This window comes from Rhipicephalus sanguineus, chromosome 4 (assembly GCF_013339695.2).
Source record: "Rhipicephalus sanguineus isolate Rsan-2018 chromosome 4, BIME_Rsan_1.4, whole genome shotgun sequence".
NCBI classification, from domain to species: Eukaryota; Metazoa; Arthropoda; class Arachnida; order Ixodida; family Ixodidae; genus Rhipicephalus; species Rhipicephalus sanguineus.
The window spans coordinates 115,420,369-115,439,931 of record NC_051179.1 but is presented as its reverse complement, the minus strand read 5'-3'; the positions used below and the strand labels follow the sequence as shown (position 1 = coordinate 115,439,931).

The window sequence follows — 19,563 nt, the reverse complement described above, 5'->3', positions numbered from 1 at the left end:
ACGATTGCTGCTGAGGCATCTTCATTTTTTGGGGGGACGGAGTGCAAAAAAGAATGTTTGTGTATGTCAGTCGTGTGAACGTTTTGAAACCGAAGGCTACCACATTAAATCCGTAGTACTCTATCCCAGTGTAGCTCAAAAAAGTCTATCAAGAAATGCATAAATCTTTAGAAATTACCGTTTATGATTTACATTGTTTTTTTTCCATCGCATCTCTTCGACTTTAGTACTTCCTAAGCAGGGTAGAAGGCTGGGCTAGTTCGTATGGTTGCATAAATAAAGGGCAGCATGAAATAAACTACACATGGAAGGAAGGAAGGAAGGAAGGAAGGAAGGAAGGAAGGAAGGAAGGAAGGAAGGAAGGAAGGAAGGAAGAAACAGGCGGAAAGACAGGGAGGATAGCCAGTTCTTAGACCGGCTGGCTACCTTGTGCTGAAGAAAGGGGGAATGAAAGAGAACAGAAACACAAATAAGGATAAAACACAGGACAAGAGCTGACTGCCAGCAGAATCTTTAATGCTCAGAACCATGCTATAAATGACAAAGCAAGGAATGACAATAAGAACAGACGATGGCACGTGACAATTCTCGTTGTGTATAAAACAGCGTGGTGAATAGGACAGCAGTGTTCCTGTTCTAATTTGTCTGCCCCCACAAAATTGAGTGCCACCTTTACGCAGACAACCTCCATACTTCCTGTCACCCCTGTCACATTTCAGTGGACTCAACCTTCCTTTATTCTGAGCGTGTTGGTTTTCTGCATACATCCTGTGGCTGTTCCGTGGAATTGATCCTCGAGACTTTCCGATGCTTGAATACAAGACATTCTGTTGTCATTGTGCGTGGTTGCCTTCAATGTTCTGCAGGATTTCTCTGGTCTCGACTTTACAGGAATTTTTCGCACTGTCAGTGGTTAGCAGGTGCTAACTTGGAGGCGTAATATAATTGAGCTGGTTTCTTTGCTACCTATAATGAATGTAGTGACTTGATTCAGGCATTACGTTGTTCTCAAAGGAACATACCTCTTCTGCACGAGATGGAGGGTCGTAATTCGGGAAACAGAGCAGCTTCTTAAACTTTGCAGCTTGACCATGGCTGTATAAACCGTAGCGCAACTGTATACTTGTGTGTCGCGTGCATATGGAGTGTTGGAAAAGTTTCAAAAGTTCTACATTTTGCATTTCTCTAGTGTTCATATAACGTGCCTTATACCCCAAGTGTGTGTGCGGTTGCTCTAAAAGTAATTATTAGGTTCCATTGAAAAATTCAGAACTGTTGCGCATAATAGACAATTCGATCTGGCTAATTGGTTATACATCATTGCAGGTAGCGCGAAAATCTACCAAAGACAGACACAAAGCGGACAAGACACAAGCACTTTCAACGTTTAGAACGTTTCTGTCAAAGTTTTGAAAGTTCTACTCCTGCAGCGCAGTCCTGCTCGCATTGTTTCTTTCTTACTTGCTTGAAAGTTACCCATCAAGCGGAAAATCACTGGAACCTACTTGCTGCGTTCATCTCTTTCCTTAAATTCAATTTACAGTAAACGCACTGCAGAAATTCTGTACAAAAAAAGTCAGTTTCGCTTCAAGGGCGAAGCAATGAATGCGATAGCTAGAAATTGGAATGTCACAGGAAAAACGGCAAGCAGGTAGAAACATCTTGCGCGCCGACCAAGTACAAAGGACGCAGGAAAAGAAAACACACAAGGCCAGTGCGAAATAACAATTGTCACAGTTCGACAGTTGCAGCACGCTGCTCAAACACAAAGAAGGACGCAGGAAAAGGACGCACAGGTATACACAGGACGAGTGCGAACTGCTACAGTTTTTACTTCAACTAGCCCCTGCTTTGGCTCTTCTAGCTAGCAGCTCACTCCTTGCGCAAACGTGGCAGCTGCAGCGAGCAAAGTGACCTTCGTGCGATCTATAGCTCCAACGCAAACGTTGCGTTGAAAGCACAAGGCGTCAAAAACCCCTCCTCAACAGATAAGCGCGCGAGCACGGTCGACCACGCCCTCTGTGTCAAAGTACAAGTCGGAGGCACACATCCCATCTCCTACGAAACAGTAGAGAGTGTTAGAATTGCGGACCCAAGAAATTTGCAAGCCGCCAGGGCGCTTGCGCAAAACGCAAGCCACTCTCGGACTCTGGCGCTTGCGCTGTCCCAAGACCCTGTAGCGCCCTCATTTCGGCGGCGAACAAAACGGGAGAGCGCGCGACCTCAAGAGAAGAAAAAAAATTGCCGCATATCCACGGGTGAATCATGAAGAGCTTGGCCGAAGCTCCTGAAGCAATCATGGTCTCGGGATTCGCTTCTCGTTGAGCCCGTTTCGCAGCGGCGTCCTTGGCGCGCACCGTCACGGGATCCGCCTGGCGGTAAGGCTGCCTTGGGCTTATATATGCATTGGCGTATGAAAGAATAAAGCACTTGTTAGTCATTCAGCGCTTGCGTCGTACGTTTCTTTTCTTTGTGGGTGTCTTCTGCGTTTGCGCTGTAATTTTAGCTTCCGGATTCTAAGTCATCGTGTAAGATATAGACTGTGATTTTGGTTCAGCCGTCTCGTTTCTTCCCTCCTGTGGCATAAGCGTATACGCCTAGTGCGCGCCGACGGAAGCGCCATAGGCGGCGAACTCGCTCATTACTCTCGGGTGAGCAAGCAGACGGCCGCCGTGGTTTCCTACGTCGTTGTACGCGTGTTTCCGCGTTGTTCACGTTTGCGTAGTGAAATAAGCAACGTTCGTCGTATGTGTGGTGGCCGAAACTTCAAGGGATGTCGAATAACAATTGCTGTGGAGTGGAGAGCTGAAACACCTACAAAAACACGCCCGGAACACGGTTTTACTCACTTACCGCAAGGCGTCTTGAGCAAGAGCGACGGAAGCAATGGATCGCCGCTGTTCGTTGGCAAAGGCGAGTCGCTTCGTCATTGTGCGAGTTAACACGTCGCTTCTTGTTTCGTTCTGCCATATCGGTGCTCGCTGGATGCACTCGATCATTTTGACACTGGTAGACGACCAAAGTTATCAGCGTGAGCATGTGTTGGTTCGGTTCGACCGCTGTGCCCCCCAAAGGGAACTTCGCTCAAACGTTCTATATTTCAGAAGTGTTATAGTTCGGGCGAGTTATTACAAGCTAAGTTCTATATTTATTTACAGAAACAGAAATGCAGCAATGGTTGACTTCAGAAAGAACAAGAAGTGATTGAGACGTCACCTTTGTAAACAAAATAAAGCGGATGTTCACCACGAGCTGCACCTCATAACTGCAGGGTCTTGTTACGCTGGTCTGCGCGACGCACCTTTCATATTCACCGGCATGACGATTCACTCCACGCGGACGTTCGTTCACCTCCGCAGTCGGTCATCACATGTCTCCTCGGCGACCCTCTTCAAAACTTGTCACTGCTCCCGCGGCGTCATCTCTTGATACTTTACTCACAGCACTCGATCATCAAACAACACGTCTTCTGCGGTCGAGCGAACGATGCTATCACTAGAACGACATAACTTCTTTGCTGACTGACTCCTCACTGACTCTCCGTCGCCGCGCGCTTGCATTGCTTGCATTGCCTGTATCGGCTCGCGCCTGGGTTCGGGAAGGTGCGTGTGATTCGTCTGTGCGTAGCACAGCGAAAGCTTGGGAAAGGGCTAGATCCTCTCACCGATTCGTCTGCGGAATCAGACGGCGCCGCTGGCGCTGCTTTGCTTTCTCGAATATCCCGATGTTTCGCGTGCGTTGGCTGTGTCGGTGGCGTCTTCTGCGGAGAGGGTAAGGGGCGCGCTTGGCGCGCTTTAGGTGCCTTTTTATACTTATTTTTTCGATGCGCGCGCTCTGTTTGTAACAAACAGCGATCGTTTGTAACAAACATCGTGCACAAGTCCACTTTCGTAGAGGCCCGCGCCTTTCCTGCAGCTGCCAGCGCAGGATTAGTTGTCTGGCACCCGCACGAAGGGGAAATAGCAGCCGCGAACTTCATCTATCTCCTCACAGCAAAGCTGTGCAAAGCGCTGTCGTCTGCTCGGCTTCCCGCACGTACCGTCGGCGGCGCCCGCTAGGTGGCTATCAGTGGCGCCTCTATAGGCGGTGCACAAGGCGTATACAAGAACCAAAGCGTTTCCACTAGCTCGCGCCTTCACGAGCCACGGGACACTCTTCTTTTTCCCTGGCCGACTGTCCACGAGTGGCGCGGCGCTACAACCCCAAAATGAAAAAACTAGCGCGGGTCGCCAGCGATACGACGCAAACGCAGCGCGTACAATAGGCAGTTTTAGAATAGCGTACGCAAAGCTTTGCGTTGGCTTTTCGCGCAACTGCGCATGCGTCGTACGCTAACCGCTTGCGGGCTCCCGTTAAGTGACGGAAATAGCGGGCCGCAAACGCTAACGCTAACTAAGCGTACGCTATTCTAAAACTGCCTATTGATGCAGCATGGCCCGCGTATCGCGTAATTTTAATTTCGCCACGTGCGGCGTCCCGTGCGTTTCACGTAACGGCGCGTGCGTTTATATTCTGTCGTTAGTAGCCTGGATAACCAACTTGAACATGTTCAACACAGCGCAACGACGACGAGGACACAAGAGAAGAGGAGACAAACCACAGCGCTGACTCGCAACTGAATATTTTATTAGAAGACAAGAACGAAAAAAGGGGGGCACTTCAACCCTACACCCATGTGACACACAAAACTAATGAAACGGCAAGTCAGCTGACATCCTGAATAATAAAGAGCCTCACGCAGACCACGTGTACTCTCCAGCACCAGAGAAGTTAAGATATCGTATTGCCCTACATGATAGCGAGGTTAGGTTTCTAGATAGCACGATATCTTAACTTCTCTGGTGCTGGAGAGTACACGTGGTCTGCGTGAGGCTCTTTATTATTCAGGATGTCAGCTGACTTGCCGTTTCATTAGTTTTGTGTGTCACATGGGTGTAGGGTTGAAGTGCCCCCCTTTTTTCGTTCTTGTCTTCTAATAAAATATTCAGTTGCGAGTCAGCGCTGTGGTTTGTCTCCTCTTCTCTTGTGTCCTCGTCGTCGTTGCGCTGTGTTAAACATGTTCAAGTATTATCACCAACTGGCCCAGCTATCAGTTCTTCTACATGGATAACCAACGACGCATGGTGGTCTAAGGCATCGCGCTGCGGAGGGAGGGGTGGTAGGTTTGAAACGGCGGTCGTGCGCTTCGAAAGTTTTTTATCCTGAATTATTTTTATTTGTGGCTTTTATGTATATATACATACATATACTACACATACCGGCCATGACGGCTACGGCAAAAGTAACACGAGAGTGTCCATATAATTGCTATCGTTATAAAAAAAATTGGGGAGGTCCGAAGCATGTAGGCAAGAGTGTTTCAGCTCCACTAACATGAAACTTGGGGAGGTGCGAAGCGTGCAGTGTTTTGAGAGAAATTTCTTTGATGAGGCACTAGTGGTGCCAAGCCTGAAACCGGGCATGCAGGGGTGTTTCTGCTCTTCTAACGACGTCGGAAAACTGCGTCGGAATGCAGCTTACCAGATGCTTCTTCTTTTAGATGCGAAAGCATCTTATGCTCGGGGCAGTGTCCGTTCTGCGACTTCCGCATCCATACTGCGCATGCGCCAACTCTCCCCCCTCTCCTCACGTGAGCGCGAGGAGGTGGGGTGGAACAGGTGGCGCGAGCGCTGCCTCCGCTTCGTTTCTCCTCTCCCGTTTCTCTCTCTCTCCGCCACAGCTGTGCGCTCGTATACAATGCGGCGCGCGCTCGCTCCCGTTGCACTCTCCTTCGCAACGGCGCTATGGACGCTCGCGAAGCTGAACGTAAACGGCAACGCCGGCAAGCGAATTTCGAGGCTGCGAGGCTGCGAAAACGCGCGTTCGCTGTGCTTCCGTCATTCTCTCTCTGTGCAACGGTGTCGGAAACGCCATGAAGAACGTCAACGTCGGCGCTAGTTGCAGCGGCAGCGCCACCGCCGAGGAGCAGAGGAAGGCTCGGGAAGCCGAACGTAAGCTTCAGCATCGGCAAGCGGTAATTCAAACGCCTCCACAACCACCGTCTCATAAGTCACATAAGAGAAACGGAAACTCGATGCTCACCCCCCGCGATGCTTTCGCATCCCACCATGGTTGCCCGTAGGGGGAGATGATGTGTAATTTCTTTCTTCTTGTCCTTCTCTTCTGCTCCCTCTCTTACAGCGAAAGCTCTTATCAGATCACAACGGCAGTGGGGTAGTTGTCCGCCGCTGGTGTCCGTAACCACTATCGCGCGAAATGAAAAAAATGAAACGGGAAAACACTTCTTGGAATGTCGGCGACTCTTACTGACTGACGTCAATCTGGGCGACAGATACAACCGGTGGTACGTGTTATACTTTGCTTCCACACACCACATACCTAGTCATTGGTAAGCAGCCACTCTGTGCTCTCGGCCATGGCTCTGGTGAAAGTCATGGTGTTTGGGCCCCTTATATATAATATAGCGAAAGCTGATATGAGATCACAACAAGAGCCAATTCTGGCGCCGTAGTTGTGCGTTGCCGCCTCTGCCCGTAACCGCTCTCGCGCGACATAAGGAAAAATAATGTCAGAAAAGAATTCTGGCAACGGATGGGATTTGAACACGGGCCGCTGCGTAGCAGTCGAGTATTCTACCACAGAGCCACGCCGGTGCTTGAAACTCCTTCGCAAAAATGCCCTATTCAGGTGTCATGTCGGGCAAGAAATCGTACTAATATTGCGTCGTAGAAGAGTAAAATAACAACCAGACGTCACATAACGTGAATTGCGCAACGAGTGAGCAGGCCGTTCATTGCTTCCAACCTATTATAAAAGGCTCAGCCATAATTGTTCATCGCCATCAACCACAGCACAAAGTGCACATAATGCCCTAAAGACGTATAGCGGGTAGGACGCTTCTCCGCACAATGACGAATAATGGCATAGTGGATGCTTCCCTACTTCATGAAAATTCCGATGATTTATGGCTTAGCGGGTACCTCGCGTGTGTATACTTCTATTCGTTGCCCCAAGAGGCTGTACAACGGGATCTACAGAGTCCGCTCGTCCAGCTTTCGCTGTGACTGTGCTGCGTGTTCCGCGCAGGCCTGGCGATTTCTTTTTCTTCTTCCGCTTTTTCCCTACATACCCGGCTTCAGTTCTCTACGGCATGTAGGGAAGGGTGTTTCAACTACACTAACGTCATCGGCTATTTACTGGGCCTACTGTTGCCTTCTGCATTTTTAGTGGACCGTTGGCGAGTTGTGGGACTTACCCCGTTTTCGTGGTGCATACCCGTTTAATGATGGACCGTGACTACATGACACACCCCGACGACATTAGACAGCGACAAGCCGAGCCCCTAAGGTGCTTCGCACCTAAAATACATTCCCACCGGCAACAAGCAGGTGACTGAAAGATACTAGGAGACCGACGGTATATCTGCAGAAATTCAGCTTGGCAAGAGACGCACTGGATGAATAATTTCTGGAGAAAAAGCTGTACTGTATGTAACGGGTGGTTTTGTGGAAACCGAAAACGGAAATTTTGCGTCGGCTCGGTCTCGGTTTTAAAGCGCTAGCAACCATGCCTGATCGTTCCTATGAGCACACATAGTGAATTTGTAGGCGGGATAACTCAAAAACAAAATTCGCGCATAAATATAACGCCGTCCCGAAAAACCGGTAAAACAAGTTTGTAATGCGTGAATCGTTAAGAACTTGAGAAAACCTAACAACCTAAGCATTTGGCGCCGTTGGACACTTTCGACCATGTTGTTTACTTTATCATGTTGTTTACTTTAGATGCCTAATAGGCATCTGAAGTAAACTGCATGAAACTACTTCCAAGGTAATCATGTAGTTTACACGTAGAAGCTCGATATGGAAGAGTACGTCGGTTGAAGAAAAAAATTGTTTTAGTAAAGCAACATTGTAAAGGCGAAAAACGATTACAGCATGCATCAGAACAGAGGAAATAATAATTAACACACGTAATCATATATACTGAACTGCGCCGATTACAATTAGCAGAAAGTATCGTAAGTGCAATAAAATGGGCAATAAAGACCACGAAAGACCACCTAATCATAATTTTCAGTGTGGCAACTGGCACAACAACAATAACAAAATACAATTCTATAGAAACAGTGGAGCGCATGTTACTTGAATGCCCCGCGTACCGCGACGAGAGACAATTGTTTGAGCGACAAATGAACATGGTTTGTCACGACCAGCTAACGTTGCACAGCATATAAGGGCCCTTGCCCGGCCCTCGCTGCCTTGGACTCTTGCTCTAAACACATCAACACGGACTTACGCTACGGGTGCCGCAACTACACAGCAGGTTGGATCAACCCACTCGCCGGAAGGATACTGCAAGCTTGCATAAGGGCATAGTCAGGGACTATGATAAGGGCCACTGATCCCTCGCCTAAACACATATTTGGTACTCCAGGGGGAACGAGGCTGCTAATGCACCTGCCCATTTCCCGACAAAACTCCCGACGAGGAAGCAGGGAGCTTCCTTCTTGATTTCAGAGATAACGCAGATTATTATAAGGCTAGTCACTGCCTATATCCTACCCCAGCTAAAGCTTCGGGAAAGGCAAGCGAACGAGTCCTCATGGGGCTTTTTACTAATACCATGCTTTGCCCCGCTATCGTAAAACATTTTGACCCTATGGCAGGTGCCAATACTGTGGGCACGTAGCTGATACCTACCACATGGTCTGGGCCTGTCAGCGTAATCCAGCCCTAACCCCTAACCCTACCCCAGAGGATTGGGAGGCGACCTTGACTGGGTGCTCAGATCTTCAGGCTCAGAAGGCCTTGGTCCGGAGAGCCAGGCTGCTGACCTCGACCAAATGGTGTTCCGGACTACAGACACCATCCAGCATGTAAAGCCCAAGTGTGAGGCTGACACCTCTCATTTTTTGCAATAAACGCTTTTTACCACCACCACATTTAAAACAGCGACGGGTTTTACAGTCACTATTCAGTCACCTGTGAGAAATCGGCCTAGTCGGAAAACGTTAATCATTGACTATTTCACATACAAAAGCCTTAACTTACCTGACAACCTAGTTGTAAATATTTCTATTAGGTTCACTTGCGCATTTGATATTTGTTTATATTCTTTCTTTTTATTATTATTTTCTTCCCGCTCTACTGGAACCTTTTAATCCCGTTCCCCATACCTACAAATAGCAGCATGCCAGCGGCATATAGACGCCGGCAAAACTCTCTTTTTCTAATAAAAAAGTACCTCTCTCTTCTCTCACATGCGGCAGAGAGAATAGCGAATGAATTGATTCGCACGAGCTTCCTTTGAAGTCGAGCATCTGGTCAAAGATTCTGCAAACAAATAACTAAAACTGTTAAGCATTTGCTTTCGCATGGGGTGTGATCAGCATGTACTTGTGTTTTGCCACATACACGTCTAGATGGTGCCGAGGTTTCAGCGGCATTCTGGCACGAGGTCGGAGAGGTAGCTCAAATATGACGCATTTTAAAGGAACCAATGAACTGGAATGAAGACACGTAAGTCCATCGCCTTGCATTACAGTTCACGGATAACTTAGGTGCACGCGTTTGTGCTGCAGTGATGTTGAGCGGAAACGGAGACAGTTCGCTGACCCTGACAGAGGGGAGGGAGAGGCGATCGCTCGTGCCTGTTAAGCACCTATCAGTAGGCTAGTCTGTGGAAATCTCTTTTCAAAGATTGCTAGCGCAAGTAAACACATGATCTTCAAAGAGATAGGCTCACACGGCTCTAATCTATTTTTGCGGCGCTTATGTTTGCGTTGTTGATGCTGACTGAGAGATAGCCCGGATCTCATCGGGTCTAAGTGGTAAAAGAAGAAGGCGTCTGTGAAATAAACGCACCATGGTCACGAGATACATTTCAGTTTCTTTTCGAGCTCTCGCTCGTTATTTATTGAGTGTTTCTTGAGCTCACTCGTCGTGGTAGCTTAGAGGTGTCATGCGGCCATAGCAATGCTCTAGACAGCAGACGGCTCGCCAATAGCCGGCGAAGATTGCAATTTTGGCACGCGCTCCCGTGGTCCGTGTACTTTTGCTCATGGATATAAAGAAGTACACTTGCGCAGACGCATAAAAACAAGACAAAGGGCACTAGTGAGTTGTCATCATTTTCGAACCCTAAACAATCTGACCTGAGCACCGTAAAGCGTAACGCTTGTGTGCTTGATGTGTAGATTACTCGGTGATCGAAATGCGATACTCGGAGCGCGTGGCTCCTGGCGGTGAGGTTGACGGTCTGGGCGAGAGCGTTCATGACACGTGGTGATTGCATCCGTTAGACAGCCGTTAAGTCTGTGGCTCTTGGTGGCGCCGGCGGAGCACTGCTTGCCATAGCTTCAGAACACTGCGCTCGCGTGCCGCGCCGCGCGATGCGGCTGTAGCTGGCGGGCTCAGGTTACGAAGGATTGCAGCGCCCCCCGGCGCCACCGAGAGCCACAGACTGTCTACCGGATGCAGTCACCATGCGTCAAGAACACTCTCGCCCAAAACCTCACACTCACAGCCAGCAGCCACGCCCTCCGAGTATCGCGTTTTAATCTCCGAGCAGAGTAGATCCATGTATACCATGCATATTTATGTGCGTATAGGAAGCATTCATTCCCAATAAACATTTGTGAATGTAGCACCTCTCTTTCATTACTCGTTCTCCTGCTTTCTTTTATTTTCGAGTTTATAGCTACTAGATCATGTTTAGCAAACACCAACTTGCCCAAGAAGAAGTCCTGAAGAACAACTTAAGTCGAAGGATGCACTGGAAGGTTCCTACACACTAATGGAAATCATTACTCACTTGATAGGTACATTTAGAGGCGGAGACGAAACTCAATTTCAGTATGCATTCCGTAATCTTTTGCTCGGGGGTTCAGCTACGCGAGCTGTTGAGTCATTGTGGCTGGCTATGACTTTCTGTCGCAGAAGCGTTCATTGGTGTCAATCACCACAGCCGTAGTAGCAATGAGGAGTGCAGCAGTGAAGACGCTCCCGACTAACGCGTGCCTCTTTATTTAATTCGAACAAGACGGTGACCGTAAGCGTTCTCATGCACTACGAACTTCGGCATCCACGTCTAAAGAAGCGGAATGGACTAAGATTCAACGTTGCGCGGGTATATCCGTACGCCGCGCCAAGAACTCCTTGGAATGCATCACTAACTACGACCGACGTTTCATGGGTGACTCGCCCTGACAAAGAATGCGGCGTCCCTACAATAAGCCGTCGTAGGTACTACACCGCCAAGGTTCAGCGCTGGCACCAATCCGGGTCACACTGGAAATTTTTCGCTCCTACCTCGTGGCACCGCAGTGTTGTTGGTCTGCATGACAACGCAAGTAGCGGAGATCTTCGCCATCCATTATTTGCCACAATTAAAATATGCCATCTTGAAAAGCTGAAAAACCTGAGTGTGCTCACGTCTGCAACAAATCACGTGAGAGAGCTAACTCTTATCCTGTTCGTGTGGAATGCAAGGAGATGTTCGCTTAAGAAGTCTGTGCTGCTCCGACATTGATACGTGCATACATTGCTATGCGGAGATTTTATTTCGTCATTCCCTGTCTCACTACTCGGGACAGAGCGGCGTTTAACTGTACAATTGGTCAGTCGGCAATAAGTGCGCCACTTATTCATACTTTCGGACGATCTAGTGGTATTGGTCCCAATATTTCTTTCCATTAAGTAAATGCAACATTTTCCTTAAACAAACAAAGGGATGTAAATTCACTTCCTCAAAGTACAGCCATGTGACGTTGGCTATATGCGTTGTTTCACAAGCACTCACATATCGGTGGCGTAAGCTCTTCTCTTGAACGCTATCCGCCAGGACAAAAGATGAACAGCGCGCGGTTGTGCTACCACCAATAACACAGGATGAACGCTACTCCATATCGCCGCACGTGTTCCATTAATTAGCAACAAATGGCACTCACCAGTAACCAAGGCAACCTTGTACTTCAGTTCGTCCATCTAGCACCGCAAAAATGAAGGCTTCCACCTCCCAGTGTGTTCTGTGACCTCCGAGTTTGTTTGTCTGGCAGTGGGCGAGGATGCTGGATATCGCTGCACTGAGGCGCTCTCTGCCGCTCTGGCGACTACAACCGCCACGAGATAAGCCCGGGGCTGCTCGAGCATGCTTTCTTTTTCTTGTTCTTTTGATGCAGTGATACCACATGTGGCGACCCTCCGGTCGTTTGTACTCATGACGCATTACTTATGACAATGCGTTTTTTCCTCCCGGCAAATGAGTTCTGCGGAATCCCGCAAGGTGGCTGAGAGGTTATGAAGGAGTTAATCGACAGCCACCTGAGCGTAGCCGAATCCACAACTAAATTCGTAGGGATTTCTCAGAAAGGAAAGCGTCTAGTTCAAGGAAAAATCTTCCCGATACGGGGATCGAAACCGGGACGAATGCCTTTCTGGGGCGGCCGCTCTACCGATTCACATTGAGCTAACCGGGATGCTAGCAATTGGCAGCACCAGGGCCATGTTTTTTTCGTTTCTTTTTTTCGTCATAGCTTGGCACCGGAAGTACAGCGAAGCAAAAGTTGTGCAACGATCAACGACTATACAGTCATAAATGACAGTATGCAACATGCCCAAAAATAAATGGAACGGGAAAAGTATCGCAACCGTCTTGCCTGCCGCCATATTTGGTCCAGCGCGGCCAAAGCAACGACTCGACGCGGTGTTTATTAACGTGAAAACCTCAATATAACTGTCCCATCAAACGCAAAATTTGACCGTCGGCGTCCCGCGGCGTCGGGGACGAGTTATATAAAAAAATCAACATATGATGACGTCACCATGTGACGTCATCATGATGTCACAAATTTCGGCGTGGCGTCGCATCATGCCGTCATCACATGACATCGTAGTTTGGTCAAAAGTGGGCAAATCACGGAGGCAGTGAAAAACCAGGTCAGGTGCCTCCGATCCTGGAGGCAGTGCAAAACCACGCCAGGTGCGCAGAGCTTTCGGAGGGTGGCGGGGCAGGATCAATACATCGAATGAGACGAAGAAGATGGTTTTCGCCTTCGAGTCGTCGTAAGTGAATGCGTAAGGGACCCTGTGAGTTTCTTACATGGAATAACGCGTGTGTTAAGAATTGGGTGCGCTTTTGCAGCTGCGAATGAACGCTACCATTGTTGTTTGAGTGATAAGGCAAGAAAGCGCTGCAGTTTTCACTTGCACATCCATGCACGTAGGCGTACTATCCAGGTAAAAGAAATGCGAACTGCGCGACACTACGCGCTCCGCTGTCAACATTAATTTTCAAGCGCTTGTAATGAATCTGGAAATATAAACACCCTTGAGCCGTGCATGATACATTCAAGCATGACTATAAGGCCTGGTCAAGGACACAGCACGATTAAAACAAATGCGAACAGTAGGGCACGAAGGGGCCACACCATTCTCATGTCTTTCTATCGCATCGTTACATGCTGAAATAGGTTACGTGCAGGAGTACGGAAAGACATAGAACTACACACAGCCAGATGAGCTACAGGTGCACAGTGATCTATCTCAGGTTTATTAGGACGAGCATTAGATGCCTCATCAAACACGAAAATTGACCGGCGTTTCCCGTCGGCGGCGTCGATATGACAGAATGAAAAAATGATCACGTGATGACGTCACCACATGACGTCAAAGATCGCCAAAATTTCTTATGTACGTCTATGTGGCATCATATCACACGACGTCAAGTGATACTGTCATCTCATGACGTCTTTGCTTGGTCAACGGTGGTCCGATCACGCAGGCAGTGCAAAACCAACCGAAGTGCCTGCGATCCTGGAGGCAGTGCAAAACCACGCTAGCTGCAGAAAACCTTCTCAGGGTGACGGGGCACGATCAATACATTGACTGAGAAAAAAAAAGATGGCTTTCGCCTTGGAGTCGTCTTAGGTGATTGCATAAGGGACACCGTGAGTTTCTTAAAGATGAAAGCCTTTCTTGAAATACTTGAACGCAGAAATTTTGCTTTCTGTCTGTCTGTTATTCTGTGACACGATTCAGCCACCCGGCCAAAATTGAAGCACTTGCTGAACGCCCAGCCATCTTGAACTGGTAGCTGCGTTCATACTTGTGAACATTGTCTATCAAAAAACAAATATTACACATATCTCTGGCGCAACATTGCGTAAGTATTAGGTTGTGTGTTCCTTTACTAGAAAGTACATAGATACGTAATTCTAAAGACCCTAGCGTTTCTTAGGCTGTGCTGAAAATGCGATGCTATGCAAAAAAAGCCCTCTGCCGACGATATGGTACTGCCACCTGGCAGTGGCCCTGGGTTCTGCACAAGCTCATGTTTCCCGACGCCACTGCCAGATGGCGTCCATATCTCACGCAGCGCCTCCTCTATTTTATCAATGCCAGCCAGATGCGGCCGATTCAACATAGAGGAGGCGCTGTCTGAGGCAAGGCAAAAGATAAATGGCAGAAGACTATCGTCTTTCGACGACATTTGCACCGAAGCACTTAGATACGCGGCCAATTTTTGTACCCCAATTTTCGCAAGCAATTTTTGGTCGGAATTAGCTTTCATGAGATTTAAGAACGTGGATGCATGCTATGCAGTATGCGCCGAGATTCTCGTTTGCCTGCCTTTTAACGGGTTTGCCTTACCATAGTTAGCGAACGAAGATAGCGTGGAAAGCAGCACGCAAGAAATGGTTACATAAAGCGTAGCATCTCGACAAGAGCGCAACGCTCGCGCGCAACTTCGTCGCTTGAAACACAAGAGACTGCGCAATGCAGCGTGCCAGCGCCTGCTGCCGTTATCAGCGAAATATCTTAACACCGAAATACCACGAATGCCCCGTTATCCATCTGCACACTCGCTGTGAGCCACTTTTGACGCCTTTGTCGAGCACGTGAAGCGCGTGTCTCCTCTTTCGATCATTAGCTTTCTTTCATCAGTCGAATGCGAACAGGGCACATGCAAAGCATGTTTGCGCCCACACTTCATCCGAATAGTGTCGTAATTGCAGCTCCACTCGAATGTGAACAAGGCGCAGGCGACACGTCCTTGCGACTACACTCTCCGCAATTAGAATATCTCTATACGCCAGAGATAACTGATGAACATTTTATTTTATTATTTATATGGTTCTGATTTTGAATGTAGTCAAGCCTGGATTAAATAGCGAAGCTTGGGATTATTACGAAAAATTTGAAGCTTTATTCAGCGTGTGGCGGCAGTGCATGCGTTATCTTGCACGTTGTTGCAGTGAAATAGAGTGAAGAAGCAGTATGCCGCGGTCGCACAGGCTGAACAGACAAAAAAGCTCATACGGTAGCTTGCCGCCAGAGACGTTGATTAGTAGACTGTTTACATACTAGAATTCTATCTTCAAGTAGTGAAATTTTGTAGAGGGTAGCCAGTTAAGTTTCGTTTTCAGGCGGATCCCTTTTGTCAAGTTGAAATGCGAACACGCGCTGTGCATCAGAATTAGAAACATGCGCGTAGCATCAGCATAGATGGCGGGCAGCATGAGTAGCGCGTTAGTCACGCGTTTGACAACGTGCATGCAACTTCGCCGCTCAGTATGGACACCACCTGCTGGTGGGCAGATGAGGCGCGCGTGCATCCGCTGACGCGACGTGAAAGCTTGAAAACTGTATTTCGACCGCAGATAATTTGAAAAATGGCTATTCAATGCCCCGGAAAAGAAGTCCAAAAGTAGCCAGAAACTAGCCGTGCAGAAAACCTGAAATGTTTGTTGCCACAGGGGGTCGTAGTAGCCAGTTTGGTGCAAAGTGGCCACCAAAGGCGATTCTGTGCAGAAACCCACGACAGTCGACGCTTTCCGTTTTCCTGACATTGAGGTACAGTTCGTCAGAAATGACGTCCCCGGTACGTTCTATCTGTTCCCACGGTCACGATTATCAGCGGCGCTTCAATGCAAGCCCGCTGGGTGTTGCTCAACCGTAGTGTTTAGGCGCGTAAGGACTGCACAACCCGCCCAGATCCATGCTTATGATTGACAGGCCTACTCGTCATGAACTCGTGAATTCTGAAAGCCCCTCCCCTCCCCCTCCCCTCCCCCGCCTTTTCCCACCCGTGCTAAATTGGGTAGTGTCACGGCGACTGCAACACCTGTCTTTTTTATTAAATGTGTTTAAGGGGAGGCTGGTGCCTAGATATGGCTCCGGCTACTGCTCTTCTCTGAAATAGTAATTTGCGTCCTGAAGTCATTAATAACAATAAAGTAATGCAAGATTCACGAACGGACATTGTCCATTCACAAAAGCAATGTTCACACGTTATAAACGATGTCCACGCATCAATAACAATGTTCACGCACACGAAACACAAGAAACGTTCACGCTTAACGGAAGTGTTGATCTTACAGTTCTTTGCAAAAGGTGATCACACAGCAGTCACTGGGCACTTGCCTGCACTATAAACACAGCTGTCATGAAACATGGGAAACAACGCGAAACATGTGACCAGAAGTGTGTAGCAATAATTAACAATGCGAACAATAATTGTTTATGTGAATCAGCATATTTCTGATATCCCTGACTCTTCTAAAAACTGCACTAGTGCGCGTGCAGCATTGTTTTGAAGAGTTTCGGTTGATTACGGACCCAAAACGTCGATTCCACGAAAGATAAAAAAAAAAACGTGTATACTTGATATTCCCGATTTTCCTGATAACTTCGTATGTTGTGCACATATGACTGCATAGCACGAAATCGCAATTTGTTTTCAAATAAAAAAAATTTTTCAACACAGGAAAATTCGACAAGCGTCGCCGGTTGACGAAGACCATTTTACGAAGAGTCCGTTTTCGTAAATTAGCAAGCATGCTGACAGCTACTGAAGCTATATATTACGAATATCTTTCTTTTTAGTGCAAGTAGAAGTGAAGAGGAAATAGCTTTTATCATTTCAGGGAATTCTGAGCAAATTATGTATTTTGAAAAATTCGCGAAAAACGCTGCGTTTTTTAAAATTAGTCAAATTTGAGACGCTATGGCTACTTCTGTCAACATCTTAGCTTGTTCATGTTTTCAGTGTGAATAGGCCTTTATGTGAATAATGAACCTCTGCATTTGTATTTCTCTAATAATTTTCAAAGGAATAAATTTTCATGCTCGTAACATCAAAAAGACAAAACTGCTCCTCGATTCAAAAATCACTAATAAAAAAACACCCATCTCAATTTTGTTCAAAGTCCCACAAAATGTTCTCAAAGCACTACAGAACGGTGTTATGAAAAAACATGTTGCATCATTTTTACTAGAACAAAAGCAGAAAATGTGAAGAGGAGAAGAAAGAGGAAGGAAAGGCAGGAAGATTAACCAGACGCGCGTCCGATTTGCTATCCTACGCTGGGGGATGGGGATTAAGGGAGAGAAAGAAGGGAGCATACAAAAAAAGAAACAATGCACGCGAGCTTAAAGAACACGGCTGCGTTCCATGGTACTGGACTCAGGACCTCAGGCATTTACGTTCCGCTTTAGAGAGTCGTGTCATGGTGCCTACTGAAGGCTTGCAAGTACTGGACACAGAACATCCAGTACTTGTTGTACGGACTGAGCGTAGGGGGATTTCAGCTTGCCGACGAACACGCGAAGTGTGTCCAACAATGACTGAAGCACGATGATGGTTGGTTTGTCTTCTTCAGGCAACTGGTCAGTCGGAGATTCAGTGCGCACTGTTGCCGATGTGCAGTGTGAATCTGCATGTCGCTGCGACTTCGGCAACGTAGGCCAAGCTGCATCAGTTGTGTCCATGCCTTCCTTGTTGTTCTGCTTTGCACCGGCCGTCGACGATCTCTGTGACTGTGGCTTCGGCAATGGAGGCCAAGTGGAATCTCGAGAAACTGCGCGTTTTTCTGCTGTTCGTTTCATGCCGGCCACGAAGGGTCCGCATGACAAGGGAGTTGGTGAAGCAGGGCGTTCAAGGGGCGCTGCAGATGCACAAGCATTGGTTTTCCTTGGATGCACGTCGGCGCCGATTTCGCCGCTTTCTGACTGTTTCGGCAGCCTCGCGATGCGATGTATGGTTCCTTGCCACTTGTTTCAATACAGCAATTTCTCTTTTCATTTTTGGGCACTGTTTTGAGGAAGCTTTGTGAGGTCCATTACAATTCGAACACTTGAGAACGTTGACTATACAAGTGTCCGCAGAATGGGTTTCAGCGCAGCGAGAACATACTCGCTCATTTTCGCATACGCCTCTCACGTGACCTAGCTTCATGCAGTTGTGACATTGTAGTGGCTTCGGCACAAACGGTCTCACAGGGTGTCGGAAGTGACCCACCTTTACGTACGAAGGTAGAGAGTTGCCTTGAAAATCTATTTTCACGCAGCGTGAGGTACCCAAACGGGTAACCTTAGCGATAACGCTAGCTTCATTAGCTGGCTTGACAAGGGCAGACAAGTCGGAGCTGGGTATGGTAGCGTCAACGTCGTAGATGACGTCGGCGACGACGTTGGAGCCCACAGGGATGTAGGAGCGGACGTTTATTCCATCCAGCTCTGTGACGTTGCGTAGTACGTTCAGAGCGGCAGCATGCGAAACATCAATCGCCATGACATTCTTACGCGGGTTCACTCTGATGTCGATGATTTCATCTGGCACCAGTCCCTCGAGCAGCGCCGAAACAGATTGCCTGTTGAGGCGCTTCATGTTGCCGTTGGGGACAGCAGGAACGAAGATGATGGTGTTGGTCTCGGGCCTTCGCGGCGCTTCTTCATTTGGTACGTTCGGGGACGAAGAGGGTCTGGTGTTGCGCCTCTTCGCCTTTCGGCTTGATACAAGTTCGAAGTCGTCATCAGATGACCCCTCACCTGTCAGTGAGTGGACATCCTCGCTGTCGTAGTCGCAGTAAGGGCCCGTCCGCTTCCTGGACGCGGCCGCCGCTGACGCCGCAGGACTTCGCAGGTATCCGAACTGGTCCGCGTTCATCGCCGATGGGCACAGTATAGTAGCCTTCACGGGGTGCACATATTATTGCGCAAAAAAGGCAAGAGCTACTCGAACAGTGTTCCACTGAGCAGACACTTCGTCGTGAATGTGAAACATCGTGTTTCCAGAGCGTGGTGGCTACTACGTAAAGGACATCTTTAGTGACAAGAAAATACAGTAACACGTCTTTTTTCTTCTCTGAGTTTCGCTAAACAACAGTAACGATGTATTGTCGGAAAGTGGGAACTGCTTTGTAAAGGAAAAGATCGTTCCAATTAAATGCATTTGCGACACCACTTATATTCCTCGTCGACGGGCAGCACGGACATTTTCATTCCTCTGGATTATTTTTTGAGTAAATGCGCTTATATAAAAGCAACAAAGCTGAACGGGATATTTGTGTAGCTGAGTCGATCATGCATTGTAAGAATGTGAGAAATCGCAAATGGCGACAGTGGTGAACTGCGAGTACTGAAGTGCAACCTAAGCACGGCAGCTACACATGGTTTGCCATGCTTTATCGCTCTGCACGTGAAAATGCTGGGCTGTCGATTCCGTTGGTTACACGATACGTTTTTCACCGCTCGTCGCTCTCCCGCCCGGTCTCTGGATCAG

At 48.0% G+C, this 19,563-nt stretch overlaps 1 protein-coding gene across 1 annotated transcript in view; it reads right to left on the bottom strand.

Annotated features, from left to right (window-relative positions):
* LOC119391529 (glucose 1-dehydrogenase 2) overlaps window positions 1–18,948 on the bottom strand; it is an 85,281-nt gene extending 66,333 nt beyond the window's left edge. Inside the window, exon 1 of the mRNA XM_037659207.2 lies at window positions 18,360–18,948. Coding sequence (XP_037515135.1) covers window positions 18,360–18,948 — 589 coding nt within the window. The remainder of the gene's footprint in view (window positions 1–18,359) is intronic.
* Between the last annotated feature and the right edge of the window lie 615 nt (window positions 18,949–19,563).